General features: G+C 43.9%; 1 protein-coding gene across 1 annotated transcript in view; it reads left to right on the forward strand.

Moving 5' to 3' along the window:
* FOXP1 (forkhead box P1) overlaps window positions 1-20669 on the forward strand; it is a gene marked incomplete at its 3' end in the record, with an annotated part of 338169 nt that overhangs the window by 304959 nt on the left and 12541 nt on the right. The window contains exons 10-14 of the mRNA XM_084269605.1: window positions 554-641; window positions 6492-6575; window positions 15197-15398; window positions 15508-15587; window positions 16257-16358. Of these exons, the coding sequence (XP_084125731.1) occupies window positions 554-641; window positions 6492-6575; window positions 15197-15398; window positions 15508-15587; window positions 16257-16358 (556 nt within the window). The remainder of the gene's footprint in view (window positions 1-553; window positions 642-6491; window positions 6576-15196; window positions 15399-15507; window positions 15588-16256; window positions 16359-20669) is intronic.

Genomic DNA, 20669 nt, shown 5'->3' on the forward strand with positions numbered 1-20669 from the left:
TTTGTTTTACAGTAACTGTCCGTATTTTTCTCTCTTTTATTGGTACATATTTTGCACATACTTATACACCAAATTTTATGTGGCTTTTTGTTCCTTGCACAATCACGTGTTTTGTTTTGAATCACATAAACATGAGGGTTCTGCGGGATTTAATTATTCATGTATTGCATGTGTCCATTTAGAGATATCCAGCATCTTATAGTTGAGTAATACGAAATTATATGTGAAATTATTTTACTATAATTTCTTGATCTCACTTTCATTTATCTAATGGAGGAAAATCAACTGTTCTGCAAAATTTCTCTTATATACAAATGAGGCTTCTTCTGGAAAAAAAAAATAAAGAAAAATGTGTTAAAGATATAAGAAGTGATGGGAAGATACCTAAGCTAAAGCAGGACAGAGGAAAAAAATATGTAAAAAATAGTCTTAAAAATCTCAAATACTGATGAAGACCTGCTGGATAACATTCAGATTGCTTATTCATCCTGGTAACTACTTTTTCCTTTTTGTTTATCCATTTCACTTAATGATTTTCTGTGTATTGTTACAGACATCTCAACAGTGAGCATGCGCTGGATGATAGAAGTACAGCCCAATGTAGAGTACAAATGCAGGTTGTACAGCAGTTAGAGCTACAGGTAAAATAAAATTTATTTTAATATTACCTCAGTATTAATCAAATCCAATTCTCAACAGTAACAAAAATGAGTTCTGCTTCCCCCCCCCTCCACCTATGATTGAAAACCAGCTTTCAAACCCTTCTTGTAGTAGTTTTAAAAACCGTCAAAAGAAACTGCAGCTTCATTTCCTCTTTTCTAAACCGTAACTTGAAAAGAAATAGGAAACTTAAACAGGCTGATTGGAAATCCATCAGTATGTATCTAATGCTTTTTATACTCACCCGGGGGGGGGGGGGGGGAGAGTGGGGAGAGGGTGGGTGGAGGGGGGCGAGCGGAATATGGTCCCCTTCATTTAGAGTTGTTGATACTTGGGGGAAATGGTTGATGTTTACTTCAAAACGCTGCATGACCTGGCTTGTTTGGTGGTCTCTCATATACTAACAATCTCCATTTATTATTATTATTCCCATTCCTATTCCTATTATTGCTGCTATTCCTGCTATTCCTATTACTCTTATTACTCTTATTATTCCTATCCCCACTACTACTCTTATTTTTTGCCATTTGTAGCAAATGGGGGGTTAAGTGCCAAAAAAGGGGGTAAATTGGAATATATTGAATGTGCTGCAGAAGGTATGAGCTGTTTGTGTAACTGCCTTTCCAAATGCTTCTGAGTCCTTTCTGTCTCCCTGCACCTCGCTGCTCTGGCTGGGCGGCTTTGACAGTGTGTCTGTGTGTAGGCAAGAGGTTAGCAAAGAAGGGGAAATTAAAACAATGTTGTACATTATATAGTTACCAGCTATTGAAAACCCTATTTTGTATGCAAGACAGCAGCGTAGAGATATATGGAAAGCCTTGGGCTAAGTACAGAAGATAATTACATTTGGAATTTTACTGAGTTAAGTCATTTATAGCTTCAAATAGTTGGAGAGAAAAATCAGCAAAAACACACTTAAACTTCTTGTTGTTACTTTTCAAGATAAGCATTTAAAAAAAAAAAAACCCAACGCCGTTTATCTTCTTATCTTACAAATTACCCTTTTTCTTTCATAGATATTTCCTAAATTTTACTTTCAGGAACACGCTGGTCATGACACTCTTTTCACTATTAGCTGAAGCAATATAAACTTATTTGAACACAGGTTTTATAAAAACCCAACTACCAGTCATAAAATATCAGAGTCTCCCAGAAAACCTTAGGAGAAATGGTCTGTTATTTTAACAAGTTTCTTGGGAATTAGGGGGAAAAAAAGGGGGAAAAAAAGAAAAATCTGCAGTCTTCCTGGAAAACTCAGGTACGAGGTAATCTTTAACCAAGATGTGGTAATTTTCAGGCTGAAGGTAAATGTAGATTCTTTAGTTGCAGCCGGCTTGAAAAGTGTTAATCCTTCTGCCATCACTGGGAACGGCTGCGCCTGGAGCTGCAGAAGGATGCCCTGTGTTAGCAGTGGGATAGGACAGAGATGATACTTGGTTGCCACCTCTCCATACCGCCCTGGAGACGATGTTTTTGAAAGATTTTTCAGCAGTGCATTTTACCAGTGACTGATAGAGCTTCGCAGTGCTCAGTGCTGGGGAGTGCCTCTTAGCATAGAGTCATTTCCAAAAGTTCTGGATTTGTTCTTAACATTCATACTAGCACAGCGGATAGGATGAACTGGAGGCTTAATTGGCTAAATTAAGGGATGTTGATAATGGAATGAGAGCATCTATGCGTTGGCCAGGTGGAGCTGGTCCTGCTTCTGAAACGCATCTGCAACTCTCCACACTCTCTCCTTTCATCCTACGTATCAGTCCTCTGATACTTAAAAAAAACTCTGCCAAGAAGTGTGAGAGGATTTGTCCTCCAGTGCCTCCTTTGTCTGGCCATGACCTGTTTTTGCACTGGACCATATTAATACCAAAGCCTGGCCCAACAGCAGGGTTTTTAGTGACACTCAGCGTGTTGTAGTAAGAGCAGTTGGAGTAAGATCATTGACCTGATACTCTGGCAGTGGAATGGTTACCAACTGAGTGGCTGCAACAAGCCCCGTGACCAGCCCTGAGGAGGAGAGGGACATGTAGCCTTTCCCTTTGACCCACAGAGCTCAGCAGTACCGAGAAGCCTTTCCTTCCAGTAGAACTGTGAGGTGTTCAGGGTCCTACACCACCGCAAGATCTAAGTGCCACACCATCTGATGCATAAACAGCCCCATCAGGAGAAGAGTAGAATTCAACAAGCTCATTCCACCTGAGGGATGCATTTCAGGTTTTGAGTGTGATGGACCCAAATGCAAGCCTTTCTTTTTTGCTTTGTGCTCTTATTTAATTTAGGCACAACAGTTTTATCAGTTTTACCAGTTTATCAGTTTTGGACAGAGATAAGTGTAATGTCTTTTAAAGAAAGGAATTTTTAGATTATCTTTTTTTTTTCTTTAAAAAAACCCCAGGTCAGAGCTGTTTCGTGTTTGCTTGCAAATGCCCCTTTGCAGAAGTATCTCAAAGCTTTGGGTTCAGCCTTTCCATCACAAACATACTTAAAATATCACAGACAAGGTAGAGATCTTCTCATATTTCGCTTTGTTTAAACCATCTTGACATGATCATTTGTTGCCATTATAAATAGTGAGAATTGGGCTGCTGGGTAAAACACAAACACAGCAACATATCCCTGTCCTTAGCTAGGTCTTAGCTGGAATAGGACATCCATTTTGCAGCACCACCTTTGAGTGGAAAAAAGACATTTGAGGACAGCAACAAGACAATGATAAGTTTGAAAAAAGTATCTCTGGGAGAACACAAAGCTGCCTGTTTTCAGTGTAGTGAAAACACTGCTTGGTCCTGCTTTCCTCAAGCATCCATTGTCACTCAGGAAAAGTGGGTCCTAGACCTTTCTAGGCACATAATGGAAGGGAAGTGTCTACGTCTTGGTTGCCCATGACTGGCTTTCTTCTCCTTCGTCCTTGGTCTGTCCAGAGCCCTGTTGCTGAAATGATCTCCCCTTTTTGTTGATGTGGCCATGTTGCTCCTGTTGAATGCCTTCATGAGGTTTCCATTTTCACATCCCTGCTCCTTGCTGTTATTTTCTGTCTGGTTTTCCTCCTGTGTGATTTCTCCACCATCTGTGCCTACTGCCTCCTTCTCTCTCGCTCCTCGGTTGCCAGTCTCCTGTACTGCCTTGAACCCCTTCTGGCCTGCACTTTCCATGCTTTCCCTCTCCTGCCTTTCCTACCTGCGTAGTTTTAGGATTTGAGAACCTCTCTGGGGCCAGGCATGTGTCTTGGCATCCAGGTTTGCAAAGCAGGTACCTTGCTCTGGATGTGTTTTCTGTTAAACCACAGTCAGTCAGCTAAATCGTGGTTGTACCCCACCAAGGACAGGGAAACCTCACAAAATCAGGCTGTTCATGAAGAACAGGGTGTGGGCATCTGAAAACTCCTACCGAATGGGTGTAGGAAAAAAGAATGAGGCTTCAGATGGGTCTGAAGACCCCCTGTACAGAGCAGATCCTTTCATACATGGCACAACAGCCCTTGCCCATGAAATCCTACCAATACATCAAGAGCATCTACCACTAATCCCAGTTTATGTCCCAACTGCCATCCAGCAGGTGCCACCAGTGAGAACTGGCTGCCACCGGTGCCCAAGCAAGACCTTGTGGCCTCTTTTGCATGACCCCACTGACTGGATGGGCTACTAGTGGCATTTGAGTTTTATATCACTACTGCTTCCTGACCTAAGGGAAAAACAGTTTAAAGAAATTCTTCAGATTTTTTTACTTCTCTTCAGTGCTTTGAAACTGAGAGACCTCTATTTTTCATAATTTAAACTCCTGCCTAACTGGGTGAGTGTTTGAATTCCTAGACTATGACAAAATGCTAGCGTGTGTCTGCCTGAAATGTCGAGAGGATCTTTAATAACCTCCATCCACCAGAAACAGCATTAAAAGCATTGCTAAGACAACAGAGGAGGAGGACCCCGGCTGTTCGGAGGGGTGTACCCCATGCTGCCGGGGCCCCTTTCCCTCCTGCCACCGTGCTGGTGTGGGCAGGAAGCCTTTGGGTCCTGCCTTTTGTCTGTTATGGCTAGATGTTGTTCTTCTGCAGTAGCCCATGCACCAAAATATAAAGCCCAGCGACTGCTATGGAGGAGAGATTGCACAACAGAGCTGAGAGAACAGCTTCTCCTCGGTTTTTAATTTGTTTGGGGTGAAGCACAGCAGCTGAGGGGTGAGACCTCTCCTTTCTCTGAAGAGGTCCTCAGAGGACTCTCTGGAGGGAGAAGTTTCTGCTGCAGCTCTATGATAAGAGCCCTTCTCTGCCCTTCGGCCCTCCCCTGAATTCCAGCGCAGATCTGGTGATGAGATTGCTGGAGATCTGCTGTAGGTGTCAGATTTTCTCTCTCGTGCCATTGAGATGTTTGACCAAGGGAAGAGCAGCTGTGTGAAAAGCCCGGCCATTCTTTGCTTTTCCACTTCCAGAGCACACAGCGGTAACACCATTTTTTCCTTTATTTAATTCCTGTCTTGGAAACCCCTGTGCCAAGTTTTATCCTGTCGTGACGCCTTTCTGGCATGGTCAGAAACCCCTCACCTTGTGAAGAGCAACACAACCTTCACTGTAAGGCTGAATCGAGGATTTATGACCAAGTCTCCTTTTATATACACTTAGCCCAACTTCACTGCTACAAACAGATGACGATGATAAGGTGGGCAGGTTGTTTAAAGTTCTGCTGGAATGCGAGCACAGTTCTGCTCTTGGCACTGGGAATGTCTAAAGCAAAAATTCGGCTCTGCAAAAATTGTCATTTGTGAGGACCTGATCCAAGTCCTGCTGGAAACAGGAGTCTTTATGTTGGGCATGTAGCTTAACAACACCCCTTTTTCATTACTATTATTTCTTAATATCTTTCCACTGTTGCCTTTCTTTTTCTTTTTCTTTTTTTTTTTTTTTGGTAGAACAGCTGGAAAAAGTCCTATTTGCACATACAGAAAATTTCTTGTTTCCAAAAATAATGAGATTTAGTGTCTGTCTAGTGCATTGAAATGCATTGGAAAGCCATCTGTGCCAAGGGTGCGTATGGTATGAACCTGAGACACCAGCTGTGGCCCGGTGCAGATCTCAACCCAAAAAATGCAAGAGGCTTCCAGAGCAGGAGTTCTGTCCCAGCTCTTGGGCACGATGCAACTGATGAGAAAGGGTGAAATCATTGGCCGTGTGGCCATGAGCGCACAGGGGCAATTCCAGACACTGCTAGCTGTTCCCATCTTGCTGCCCTCAGGCATTTGCAGAAGGGATGCTGGCATCTTGCCCCACCTCTCCTGCCCTATGCCCAGGTTCCCAGCCTGACAGGCCAGAGTTGGCCGACCAAGGGGCTGTGCCACCTTCTCAAGTAAGGGCAGAGCTTTTTCTAGGGCCGAGGCCGCCCTCTGTGCCCCACAGAAGTACCTCATGTCACAAAGCCCGTATGTGACGTAGAAGCCGTTGTCCATTTCTGGTCTGAAAGGAGGCAAACACATCTCAGAGCTGCTGCCCTGCTTACTTTCCGCGCGCCTCCCGAACCGGAGCGGGGCTGGTTAATAAACATGATTCACTGTTGTCTTTTAGCTGTCAGGGCTAGAGTGAAGCTGGTGGTGCCGGCAGGTCTAGCTCTTCTCACTCCAGGGCTAATGCGTTTTGCTTTGGGAAGCAGTGACATCCAGCACCAGGCCTTAGCTTTACCTCACGAGCAGAGCGTATACAATTTCCAAACTACTCAGCAATAAAACTCTTCTGTCTCGCGCCTCGGTGCCAACTGTTTAATTAGGAGTAAGCAGAGGCTGGGTTCTATTCCTACGAGTAACAGAGGGGTTTATTTTTTTTTTCTCTCCCCACCCCCTCCCCTTTTCAGCTTGCAAAAGACAAAGAGCGCCTGCAAGCCATGATGACGCACCTGCACGTGAAGTCGACTGAACCAAAAGCCACCCCTCAGCCCGTAAGTACCGAACTATGCCGAAAGGAAACAAAAACCCCACAACAAACCTCTCTTTCCTGTTCCCTTTCCTGTTCCCCCGTGTTCTTTGTGCACGATGCAAAACACCGGCCTGCTTTGGAGCCGGTCGCGGTGAGGAGATGCAAAGCCCTCCTTAGCAGGAGGCACCGCCACAGGCACCTGGGCTTCGTCATCTCCGTCTCTTCAGGGACTTGGAAAGAAGTTTTGCTCTAAAGCTGAGGCACTGAGCCTTCTGTCAGTCGCTTTGCATCAGGCCGACTTGCGTGAAATCTTAGGAAGTGTTAGGAAGGAGATGTAATTAAATTATATTTAATGTATTTATGTTGCTTTCTGCCTGTCTGACAGACATTTACAGTAGAAGACTCTCTAGCAGAACATTTTGAGGATAGTCACGGTTACCAGTATCAGGTTTTACACTGTTGAAATTGAGAAGGGAGACATTCTCTGCCCCAGATTGCCCTTGAAAAAATCGGGGTGCAGGGGGTGCAAGTGGCTTTGCAGCCCAAGGCAACTCCTGGGTACCCCCAAACCCACACGAATCTGCCATCTCCTTCCTTGGCCAAAATGACTCTGCTTCAGCTGTTGTTTTCTCCCAACCTCTTAATGCTGAAAATGTTCCTCAGAGCTTCCAATGATTATTCAAAGTGGAGAGAGTGCTTTGCTTCTTGATTTTAAGATTTGTAAGATTTAAAGGTACACTGGCTTTATTTGATTTTGCTTTGAGTCATTGTGTGAAAATTAATTGAGCGTTGACAATCTATAGTTAGTACTAGCAATTTTAATCAATATGCAATGATGCAGCATAATGACAAAGTATTGGTTTATCTGTTTTGACTGATTTTTTTTCTATAAATAAAGCAAACACACACCCATATATGTGTGATTTATGGTGATAGAAATAAAAAGGAGTCAGACTATTAACCCAGCAAATATGGTAGCCTGCCAAGATGCAGTTGGTAGACAAAATTAATGTCTGAAACAGAACACATTACAGAGATAGAGAACATAAAATCATTAAACACTTCGCGCACCCATTTTTACTAGAAAAGGATTTCTCAGTTTCCATGTAGTTGGAAATAAATGGCTGCAGAAGTGCATAGGGAGGCTACTAGGCAAGAGATCACGGGCTATTCAACACTGGAGCAGATGTCAAAGTCAACAGGAAATTTCGGTGCCTTCTTGGGGAGGGTTGAGTGGTAGGTATAAACCCTTCCATTTGAGCTGTTGAGATGCCAAAGATTGCTTGATCTGGTGGGTACCAACCCTCTAGAGTAGAAGCTCTTTACAGTGTCTATAAAAATAGCATTCTTCTAGTTCCACGCATCCATCTCAGCCTGAATGCAAATGCTCCAGCGCATTGTTGGCAAAGTATGTAGACCCAACAGAATGGGGAGGAGGTTTGGTTTCTATAGCTCTTACTGGATTAAAAATTAAAACAGCGGAATAATCTGGGAGTCTCAAAGCACTCTGCCTTGAGGCCTTTCATAACAGCGGTGCCCCTCAGGAGGAAGGATTAAAAACTAAAGGGAGGAAATCATAAGAAGGCGAGCAGCGTTTGGCAAGGCAGCTCGTGATCGATGCTCGGCCGCGGAGGGCAGGAAGCTTTCGCGGGGTGTTGTAGGCTACAGAGATACCAGGCGGTGTCGCCATGAAGATTAGTGTTAACAGCTAATAAACAGGGAAAAGCAGTGGAAGGAGGAGTGGGGGATAAAAAAAAAAAAGTGGGGAAAAAAAAAGTGAACGCAGGGGGAAAAAGGCTGTCTTGATTAGTATTAAAAATGTTTTACATTCTGGAAAATTATAGCTTTGTTGGGGACCTCCTACTAAATTTATTTTTAACTGCTCTATTGAAAATTCTGTACCACTAGTCAACATTATCTCTCAGTTGCTCAGCACAGTGTTTCTTTATTAAAAGAAATAGGCATGAATATTTTTGACTGAAAAATTAATAGCTTTTGAATTCATACACAGCAGGTTTTCTTTTGCAAAGAAGTCCAATATCGCTGCACAGCACTTCTATAACCATTTATTTAGAGTCCAAGTCAAACCTTTGACAGCTAGAGCAGTGTTACAAGCCAACATAAAGAACTCCAAGATGTAAACCAACAATAGGCAGTCTGTGTGAGGTTTGCCATTGTCAAATACATAGATTGTTTGGATTAGTTTATGTAAATGTACTGTTGTATTACCCTTTGGAAAAAAAAAGATCACATTTGTGTATGAAAAGTGGTTTCGTTCACAGGCAGCATTATAAATTCCTTATCCTTTAACTTACATGTTAGAAGTAAAAATTGGTGCCTGACAGGCCTATATTGTGTGGCACTCTGTTGTTGGATTGAAACTGCCTTCTTTTCATTTATTGAAATATAGAAAAATTTATTATAGATACCATCTGATAAATCAGAAATTATTAAAATATGTATAGGTGAAGCATTTGAAAATTAATTATAAAAATGTGGAAGTATAGTGTTTTGCATAAATCGTGCTTTCCCAGTGAAAAAAATACACAGGCGTTGCATAGAGTGTGCTAGACCCCAGTCCTTTTAACTCAGTGGGATAGGACTTTGGTAAAAAGATCTGATGACCATTATTGCAGTGCAAAGTATTCTTTACATCCAGTAATTAATTTTTTTTTTCCCCCAACATAACTAATGCAAGGTGTATGTTAGAATTAATATATTACAGTACACGGGTGATTTTAAAGGAGAGAGCGGCTGCGAATCCAAGCATAGCAGTGAATTGGGATTTAAAATTACAGCCTTTTCAGGGCTGAGGAAATGCTTTGATTCTGCCTAAAGGATCTTAATGCTTGTTTTTAAAATATTTTGTTACTGGCAGGTAAAATTGGTGACCAAGGCGCTCACCACACATCTGTGTTAACCACGTGCCGTTTGTAATCCATACCCACCACTGGTACCTTTTGGGCTTCAGGCAACAGCCAAGTGGGTGTTGTTGGACCACTTGGACCACAGCTGGGTTCTTGGTGGTCATGTGTCAATTTAACACTCACCTGCCTCCGGGGAAGGGTTGGTTCTCCAGTCCAGCTTGTCCATCCATCACATCCCCACCTTCGGGTGGCTTTAGCTCCTTGCTGTAGTTCTGACCTTCGGAAGGGCGGTGGAGTCGCCCGTGTGTTTCACTATGCCGGTCCACCAAGACCTCTGTTCAGTGGAACTCTTTGGTTCTGGTAAAGCCAATGAGATTTAAGCTGATGAGATTTAAGCCTAAATCATTGGCAGATAGGCACGCACGCGGCGAGGCTGCCGTTGGTGCCTGGTGTCCTGCAAAGGGCAGTCTGGAGGGTGCCTGGACAGGGAGAGCTGGCGTAGCGCTCAGGGCCACCTTTCCATGCCCAATGTTTTAATTAGATCACCCAGCAGTGCAGCACTTGAAAAGAAAATGGAAGTATCTCATGGCTTAAGGCTTGGGGTGCCTGAAGTTGTTCCTGTGGCTGTTGCATGTGTTGTTTGGGTGAGGCTGAAGGGCCTGAACAAAGTGAGAACAAAGCTGGCTGGGAAGGAATATGCCATGACACGTTTTTGTAAGGTGAATTTTTTTCAAGATTAAAAAAAAAAAAAAGGCAAAGAAAAAGCCAGAACAATAATTTCTCAGGAGTTTTCATTCTGGTTTTGCTATTAAGATACCTTCCCCTACATGCGATTTTCATTGGTGTTAGTGATCAGCATAATAGGTTGAAATGGAAATATGCTTTCTTTTGGGGGGATTAACTTCTGCCGAAGTTCATAGGAAGGGAAGGAAAAGGAAAAAGGATCAAGCAACAAGTAGTTCTGCATACTAGGTGCTATAACCATCTTTTAAAAATAGTCAGAAAACTTTTAAAGAAACTTTTGGCACTTTAAATAAAGTGCACTGCTAGATATCCCATCTTTAATGTATTTTTTTTACTCTGGCCGTAGCAGTTACGATTGTTTTGAAATACTGTTTTTAGCAACTGTAATAACAAAACATGAAAAAAAAGCAGCCTTTTAACTGTTGAGGTAATGACTGAGCAGTTTAGCTGCTGTAGCTGTACTTTATAGTTTGAAAAAATAACGATACGCAGCAATAAAGAGAGATTCTCAAGCACAACAAAAGCTGTTTTTATATACTGGTTTTCATTAAGTCTCACTCCTCAGCTTTGGTTTCCTTAGTGTTCCTGCCAATAACAACACCTGCTAAGTGATGCTGCCTGCCAGGCTCTGCATCTAACGCACTGATGTGTCCAGCCTGAAACAGGAGAGGAAGACACAGCGTTTTACCAAAATTCTAGGCCCAGTGTTAAGCTTTCTCTCCCACCCTCAGTGTCAAGAAAAGGAGCCTCTGCTCCACAGTGGTTTAGTCCCAGGATAAATCCTCAGCTCTGGTTGGGACCAGAGCAGCAGCATCCATCAAGAGGAGTCACTCCCTGGCAGCAGTGGGTATGGCCTCACAGTGACACTTCCATATATATATTTTTCCCCTTTCTTTTCTTTTTTAGAAGAGTTTTAAGGTGGGGGGTTAGGGGGTTTTTTGTTGGTTTTTCTTTATGTGCAGCCACTACTGTAATTTAAAATGTTTACACAAAAAGAAAGAAATCAGACTTGTCTGTAGTGGGAGAGCCACTTACTGGAAATCTATTGGACAGAGTGAAGGAGAGGGTTACCTCTGCCTTGTTTAGGTCTAAAGAAAGGAAAGAAAGTGACTCAGTCTTCACCTTTGATAGGAAGACATGACTATTTCTTGAAAGGGAAGGTTAATAATAAAATCCCAAGCAGGATATTGAGCACTGAAACAATTATGGTGTTCATGCTGAAGTTAAAGCAATGTGAGGAAACGTTCCCAAAAGCCCAAACTGAACAAAACACCCAACAAGGTCCAGAGATTGAATTTGGAGAATTTTAGGACCTAAAACCTCTGGGGTTTTGTGGTTTTTCTGTTGGGGTTTTTCTCCCTTTCTTGTCTTTTGGGTTTGTTTTTGTTTTTACTGCTGGAGGAAATTCTCCCTCCCCCTCATGCCCAGCAGAAATATTACAAACCCCATTTAACTCTTTGGGGCAGGGGCTGTGCTCTCTGCCATACTTGGAGAGTGCCTGTCGTGCTGTACTGTGGCACAAGAGTTGTGGCTCACTGAAGTGCTAACCCCATGGCTTAGGCTTCCTCCCTTCTCCCAGCAGTGACACCTCATCCAAAAAATTACTCTATGTGGGAAACGGGCTGTTTGCAAAATACCAACGGGAACAACTTTTCTAATCATAGTAACTTGCTTCTAAATAGAAAATGCAAACAGGGAGAAACCGTGTCGAGTTTCCATCAGGAAAAGAAACCCTCCCAGCCCGGTCCCTCCCTGACTTTTACCCAGGACCATCATCATCCACAGCCGCTTTCAGGTTTCTAATTGACGCCAATATTAAGATTTAATAGTTTACAGTTCACATTAATGATTCAAGATGGCAACAAAACCAACACCATTCATAATTTGTTATTCTGCTCTAATTCACAACCAATTTTTCAGCCCTCGCGCTACAGACGCAACAAAGAAAGCGGCAGCCAGGGTCTGCGGAGGGAGCGCAGCCCCTCTCCTCCCATACCCTAGGCTTGTGTCTTGTTAACAGCTCCAGCAGGGATCGGACCCTGGCTGGAAGAGGAGAGTGTCATCAAATAAAACACGGAAAACGGAAAAACTTTGCTAGCGATCGACAAGGTCGTGTTTCATTAACTTGTTGGTTCAGGCTCGCCGATGGTCGTCGGAGGTGAAACGCAGCACACTCGCTGCGTTCCAGCTTTTTGTTCTCTCTTTCCTCACAGACTGCAGTCATGTTTAATTTGGAAACTGGGCTCCTTTGGCAAATTAGCAATTAGAACAATTTTGTGGGAATATGTATATGTGTCATTAGTTTTCCTGCAAATTAATAGCGAGAGCAGAGGTCAGGCAGAAATTTTCCACTTGACTGCAGCTCCTCTGTTGAGATTTGGCACTTTGTTTTGGAACGGCCACAGCTGCTCAAAGCCACAGTCTTCCTTTAGGAACTGTCTTTTAATTAGTTTACCTCATAGCCATTATTACAAATATTACTGACTCCCCTCCTTGAAATAAAATTACTGTTTCTACAAAATATTCCGGTGACATCTTGCACCACTGCACATTGATGGTGGGGTCACTCGGATGCAGCGTTTAATCATTAGATCACCTCCATAAGCATCTCCTAATTAGAGTCCTTACAATACAATTTTATCTGGTAATTAGCTGAGATTGGCTGCTTCCTCTGTAGCTTATTAGTGGCAGCCCAGCAGTGGGTGTGAATCACAGTGTCATTTGTCAAGCCTGTTAAAGCACACCCCCCCTCTTGCTCGTCCTCTTCTGTGTTTATTCCTAGTTGCTACCTATGCTGAAAAGCCTAAAGAAATTTTAACTCGATTCAGGTTCTTTAAGCATGGAACGCTGACCTTTGTGGATCCTTTCTCGCAGTTTCCTAGTAGAAGCAGATTAAATGTTAAGTTTTTACACACTAAAGGAGGAAGGGGACTCTTTTGAAATGGAGTACTTGGAGCTGTAATGATGAAGCAGGAGCAGTGATCTTTCCAACAGGAGGGCCTGGCTGCTGAGCCTGCGCTAGAGATGAGCACTTAAAATTGATGCAGATTTGCTCGTAGTTATTGGACTGTTAAAATGTCCATTTAGAAACTGAGATAAAATACAGTAGATTTAATTTCGTGGTGAGACCTGTCAGTTGTACTATAATTATCGTCACTGGTCCTTTTATCATATGTAATAGATGGATAGATGGATAACAGGGAGACATTACTATATACATGTCCCTAATCGGTGTCCTTAAATCACGCCAGTCAACAAACAGCCCGGGTTCTCACAGCAACAGTGCCCGGCACGGCATGGCTTGGAGGAGCCACGCTCTCCTCCCACGCAGCGAGTGGTCCATGCCGGCACCGGAGTCTCTGGGACACTGGTGTCCACCTTTCGCAATCCATCACTGGGTTTGCACTCGTGGCCTTGCCCAGAAGTGTTAAATATTTCCCATTGGAAGGAGAAATGTCCTTCGTGAGCACATTGCAGAGCAAGATGGGTGTTTGCAGGCCTGCAGCTCGCCACCTCCTCCCCTTGGAGTGGTGCTTGGGCTGCCATCGCAGCCATACAGCACCAGGCAATGGCTGGTGCTCACACCAGGAAAAGCAATCACAATTTATCTGTCCCTTGGCTGTGCCCTTTCTTGTGAGTAATGGGCTTTTTGTGCTGGGATCTTTTCTGTAATGTTAGAGGCCTTTAGTTTCCACTGCCTTTGTTTCAGATAAGTGCTATTATTTTTAGAAAGAAATGTTTTTTGTGGCTATTAACTCACTGGAGGGATGCTGATGGGAGTTTCCTTACCTGCTTACTTTCATACCAGGAAAATTAAGGCAGCGCCTTATGGATAAACATGGGATGTTTGGGGGCATAGCCAAGTCGCGTGCCTTGCCTTTATCCAAAAAGGTTTCATTTCCAGCAAAAAGGGGGATTTAATCATGAACAAAAGTTGTCAAATTCTGTCCTGGTTCAGTTCAGTAGGAATTCTGCTACCGACTTCAGCAGGGTCAGGATTTCACCAATATTATTCACAAAACGGCCTCGGGGAAGGAAACATGGAAGTAGTCAAAGAGCTCTTTTCTCCATCCTCCTTTCTGATGTTGTAGTTAAGAGATCGGATTGTTTGTTTAAAATACTTCAGCGGGAGCGACCTATTGAAACGGAGCATCGTCTTTCAAAGGGCGTCGTAGGGCAGAGAGAAAGGGTCGGGGAGGAATGTGGATGCTGGTTATATAAATAAGGTTGTGTATCGAAAACGCTGGAGCCAGAGCTGGGTTTGATACTCACTCCCAGAGGCAGTTGTGTTTTACAGCCCGCTGTGGCACACTGCCATCCATCCAGGGCTGGGCTTCGTGCAGGTAACGCTCACGCCTTCTGCCCTAAGAGAAGGGAAGAAAAAAAGAGTGGTGCCACTTCTGCTGGCCTGAATGCTTGCAGGATTTCATGCAGTGTGATTAATTAAATTATTCCAGCGTTAACCTAGTCTGGGCTTTGCTTTTAAAATGGATGAACAGAGGGAAAGGGGAAAGAGGAAGGAAAAAAAAAAAAGGTCCAAGTGCTGAAGAAAGAGATTGCATTTCTCCCCAGTACGTCCCTAGGAAAGTCTTGCCTTTTATTTTAAGCCTGATGCCTTCAATGAAATATCCAAGAAGATTGATTAGAAGCCATGCATAATGATAGCATGGAAATAAGAGACCTGCGGGGTTTAGATTGTGAAACAATGGAACTAAAATAAAATATTAAAATGATTATGTACTGTGTGAGATCTTTATTTAAGGTTTAGATAAAAATCCACGATTTGTAGTTCTGGCAGCAGCCAATGTTATTCCTTTTTTTAAAAAAAAAATCTATCTGGAAATGTATATGTTTATTTCCCTTTGCTGGCTCCTGATGGAGATGTTACAACAGTGCCTTGTGCCGAAGCAAGCGCTCGGCCAGCGTTGTCTGCTTCGAACGGAGGAAGACCCCGTGATCGAGAATTTTCTCTGCAGCCCTTAATTAGCCCGAATTGCTGTTGGTAACGAAATCCTCGTCCTTCCCTCCGCAGCTGAATCTGGTATCGAGCGTCACGCTTTCCAAGACCGCATCCGAGGCGTCTCCGCAGAGCTTACCTCATACTCCCACCACCCCGACTGCGCCCATCACTCCCGTCACGCAGGGACCGTCGGTCATCACTACCACGAGCATGCACAACGTCGGACCCATCCGGAGGCGGTACTCGGATAAATACAACGTCCCCATTTCTTCAGGTAAAGGGGTGTTCTGGTGGCACAGCCCCTTTGGAGGGGCCGGCATGCTGTTGCCTGTAGCCCGGTGGCAGCAGGCTGTGATGATAACAGAACAACTGCTCTTATTTAGCAGATATTGCCCAGAACCAAGAATTTTATAAGAACGCAGAAGTTAGACCACCATTCACGTATGCATCTTTAATTAGACAGGTAAGCTCAGCCGAACACACGCGTTTGGATTAGGGAAGGAAAAAAAGCATCTCCCTATATGTGCACACTCTGGATTAAATAGATTTTCAAACCTTTGGTATGTAAGCGTGCTCAAATGCTCAAACCTTTACTATAAGGGTTTTTAGAACTGCAATATATAACATAATTGCTTTTGATTAAGTATTACAATACGATGTGATTATTAGGAAATTCATTTCACACAACAGTGAAAATGAGCCTGTTTAAAGATGGCAAGTCAATTATCACAAGCTACAGTAATCTCTGATCCCTAGAATTAATCTGAGCTCTAAATAATTACTGAGCTTTAATCAGCTAGTGAAATGTTTTGCATTTCTCTTTGATTCTGCTTTATGAATGACTAATAAATTAATATTTCTGTAAGGAAACAGAAATAAAAACTCAAAACAATTAGATAATTCCATTTTGAATTTTGCCATTGAACTGTTAAATACAGCCATTAATCTTAGTTCATATTGTGAAAACCCTTCCTTTGGAATCTTTTTTTTTTTTTGGCTCGAAATCTCTCCTTTCCTGCTTCCCTCCTTCCTTTCTGCCTTCCCTTTTTGTGTTCGGTACAAGAAAGGCTGCGGGCCTGTTTCTGTACCCGCCGCGCTCGTAACTCACCTTGTAATCGCTTTGCTTCACAAGGCCATCCTCGAATCTCCAGAAAAACAGCTAACACTAAATGAAATCTACAACTGGTTCACGCGAATGTTTGCTTACTTCAGACGCAACGCGGCGACGTGGAAGGTAAGCCCCAGCCCGCCCGCGCCTCTCGCCTTTGATATCTGACATGTACAGAATAGACGCTGCTGATGACATAACAAATTGTAGCGACATGTGGACATGAAGATTTACATCGGCAGTCCTGACACACACTGGGTGCCTTATCTGCGGGAACAATTTGATATTTGGCAGAGAAAAAAAGTCTTCTGCCTTTGGAAACCACTAATTGAATCCCCATTATTGGCTTTTATGTTCCGTGATTATGCCGCGAGTTCCTCTGTGTGGTTGCTGCTAGCAGCGAAACTCAAGCCCTTCAGCTGGAACGTATTAGGGGGAAAAAAAAAAAGGGAAAAAAAAAAAAGAGGTAAAGTTATTGTGTCAGTAGAAGATACACTGTTTGTCTTTTTAGTTATGCAGACTGTTCTCACAACCACTGCTTTTTTCCCTAGGATCTATAGACTAATGCACTTCTTCCCTCCATCGGTCGACTTTTAACTATGTGTACAGCTCTGTTACAAACTTCCTCTTTTTTTTCTCCTTTTAATCATACAGCAGAAGCTTATTGAACATAATATGTGAGAAGCAAGCCTCACAATAAGAAATGTGTTTAAACTTTACATGGGTGCCTTAACTTTCCTACTGTTTACCACCTCAGACATTGGTAGATAAGCAGTCTGGGGAGTTAATTTTATTTTATATTTTGGAGAGCCACTTCTTCCCTTATGTGTATATGTGAAAACATATCTACATACTGCATTATAACAGCCACACTGGCTTCAGAAGCCAGTGCAATTCCAAATGAACGAATGAAGTAATAGGATCTTGTATCCCTGTAAAAATGGCAGTCCTGGTACTGACCCTCTCCTAATCTAGACCTCTCAAACAACTTCAGATGATCAGGTAGAAGGAATATATCCCATACATGCTGTTTCATCAGCTCTTTCAGTTTTTCCTGTCTCGGCCTGCATTTAGGAATAATTCCTTCTGGCAGATGGGGCTAAAAATGGTCCTTGGAAGTTAGCTTGGGTTTTAGTAGCATGTTTTGCTTTTAATTCAGATCCCAGTGCAATTTTGTACGTTTTCAGCCTTGGTCTAGAAGCTCTCAGGTTCAGGAAAAGTCTTGTGATTGCTGCTTTGATTCTTCATTGCAGTTGGAAAACATGAGCAGCGTTTCACTTTGCAGCTTCCTTACTATCCAGAAAGGAAATTAACTTTCCCTGATTTAAGATCCTTTTAGACCTGCCTGTCTTTTGCTGCTGGAGTGGTTCCAGTAGGACTTTTCAGCAGCTGCAGGTGTGGGTGCTAAAGTAAAAATCCTATTTAATTCCAGCAGCAAAGGGAAGGGAAGTGGAGGAGGGAGTGGAAGGAGGCAGCAGGCAGCCCCAGCCATGCCTCTGGAGAGGCTGGTTCAAGGAATTAGCTTTGTGCATCGCGTAAAATCCAGTCCCTGAAGCCACGTGTGGTTACAGTGTGCTTCTGCAGAGGAAGGGGAGGAGGGAGGCTTGAATTGTAGACCCTCAAGCCTGCAGAAGGACAAGGCCTGTCCCAGGAAGGCAGGCACCATTTAGAGACCCCTCCCGGATACCCTGACCTTGTGTAAGTCCAGGTCCTGCTTCACCTACCTAGGAAGAGAAGCTTCACCACGAGTTCCACCAGCACGAGCAAACTTGGCAATTGCTGAAGTAGTGGAAGTTTTTGTGCTGAAGACTGCTCAGATTTATGCCAGCCTTCAGGAACAGCAGGGATGAAAATGCAGCTCTGGATTGGCATGATGGGAAGCCCACGGGGTGCAGACCGAGCACAAGGGGCTAATTGCAGCATCAGAATAATTTGAATATATCCGTGCTGATTTGCGCTCACCTTCAGCTAATGCTCAGGGGGCCTTTGGGTCAGTGTTCCCCAAGTTTAGGGTCAGGGTTTGGTGTGGGCAAGTTTCCCTGAACCCTCTTTTAAAAACGCAGAAGAGTGCAGGAATAAAGCCCTTTTAAAAAATGAACCTCTCTCCCAAAATGCAGTACAGCAGAGCCTGAGCAGTTATTAAAATAACAAACCCTTTCATTTACTACATTCAAGCATGTTCAGGGTAATTTTTCTGCAAAAGTGGCTTGCATACAAATATTTTTAACAAGGTAAATATATAATCTTACAATAATAGCTCCTAATTTTTCTGTTAAGCTGATTGCTGGGGGAACGCTGTGAACTGGTTCTGACAGGTCAGAGGCAATGTCTGTTTGCTTTCATTTTTTTGGAGTAATTTGCTGGCACAGAGTCGCAGCCACAAGGCACGGGCTGCAGGTGTGGCTCCAAAACGTTGGGGTATTGTTCGCCTGAAACTGTTAGGCAGCAAGTATCCAGAGTCAGAGGAAACAAAACCCCTTGTTGTTTTTTTTTCCCTGCTGTGATCTCCTTAAATCAGTGATCACATGGAAAATAGAAAGCGAGGGCAACACTTCATAGACATCTTGCAAATACTCAACTTGTCCATCTCGGTGTGTTCGGCAAGAGCCCGATCCAGCAGCCTCTACCATCAATTCCACTTTGCCTTCAAGAAAACAAGAACAGACTGTGAAGTATTTCTCCAGCATTAAATTTATTTAAAGAAGAACACAAATATTTCTGCTCGACTGTGTGTTTAGAGACTGTTTACAAACTCCGAGGACTCACTTCGCTGAACTTCACTGCGTGCATTCGATCAACTGCTGCACGAGCTGCAAGATCAGCTTTCACTGGGGGGGGAAATAGTGTTATTATTCTTACATTTTGCTCCAGACTTGACAGTGTTCCCATTTTCACAGGAAACTGCCTGAGTTACCCAGATGTGGGCCGGCAGCCCTGTGTCGGGTTGCACTGGTTGCACCCACCAGCAGTTGCTGAGCTGGCTGATTTTAGCCCCGTAAGGTGCGGGGCGTTTGCATGTTTTTCCTCTGCCTCAAAATCAGGGATTTTGCCAAAAAAAATTTAAAAAAACAGTGAAATCTGGGAGAGGTGGAAGGGAACAACAACAACAAGCCATTAAGAAATCAAATCAGCAGAAAGTAAGGGTGGAAAGAAGCAGCCCTGATGGACAGCTTGACTTTGGGCTAGCTTGCTGCCTTGCTGAGAGGACAAGCGTATTCAGGCTTTGTTTTTCCACTGGTTCATGAACAGATCAATGTTGAAAAAGCACCTGGACCCTGCCACAGAGCCAGGATTGGGCACTTACTGCCAGTGGAAACGTGTTTGCACTTAAACCTGTGCTGAGCAAAGGCATTTTGAGCCCTGGCTCTTCCCTTGTACCAGGGACCAGGAGCATGGGGATGGTACTAGCGATTGCAGAGAAGTAGAAAAGTAGCAAAAGACTCTTAGCCTTCCCCTCCCATGCACACACACCACTGCCTCTTCATTTGCATGACAAATGCGCTGTGCATACCCTTTGTTTGCACAGTGATTTAGACATTCATGATTAGAGCTCCCTTTCACCATCCAGACCTGATGTTCATTAAAGAAAAAAAAAAGACGACGACAACGGAAGGAAAAAAAAAACCTTGTAGTCTCTTGGTTGCCTAGACCCAGGCCATGTGTTTGGCTGGCATGGTGCCTGCTAACGAGTCAACCAGATTGACTAAATCAATGGTGCCAGTGATGATGGATGGAGTTTGTTCGCCTGCATATTTTCAGCAAATGGCTTCTTCTGTTTTCCCTGTTTACCGAGCCCCTTTCAGCGGTGCTGGGGACAAGCTCAGTGTACAGATCTGAGTGGCTTTGCAGGAGGGTATTTGCTCAGAAAACTCCAGGACAGGGGAAGGAGCATGGCCCTTGGTTTTAGGAATGGCAAGGTTCTCAGTGCCATGTCAGAGGGAACGAGGGTGAAAGAGCCTACAGCTCGGGTGAGGGGTCTCAGTGTGTCCAGCTTCAGCAAAGATCCAAGCCTGTTAAAGGGGCTGAGCTGCAGAGAGGACATCTGAGCATCGGATGCCATGAACGCGGGTCCCTCTGGGTGATGAGCTGTGGGGATATTATCACTTTATTTCGGAGAGCCCTCCTCATGTTTTCACTTGGCAGAGCCTCAGATCAGTCAGTGCAGTAGTCTGCCAGAAATAGGAGCCAACTTCCATATAAGAGCAAGCCGAGAAGGCAGGAGTTGGTGCTGTGCCGGTCGGTGGGGTGCTGCCGAGCCTCCCCCAGCCCCCCAGTCCGTGCCGTGGGTGTGGATGGAGGTTCAGCACCTGATTCGCATTAGCCCAGCTGTGGGAAACCGCAGCAACACCAGCTCCAGTGCCTCTCTGCTCAGTCGAGCTGCCTGTACTTAGATGAAATCCCTTCTGTTCTTTCTAACTGCTTTCTTTTCCAGGAGAG

Source organism: Gallinula chloropus (assembly GCF_964237585.1).
Source record: "Gallinula chloropus genome assembly, chromosome: 12".
NCBI lineage: Eukaryota > Metazoa > Chordata > Aves > Gruiformes > Rallidae > Gallinula > Gallinula chloropus.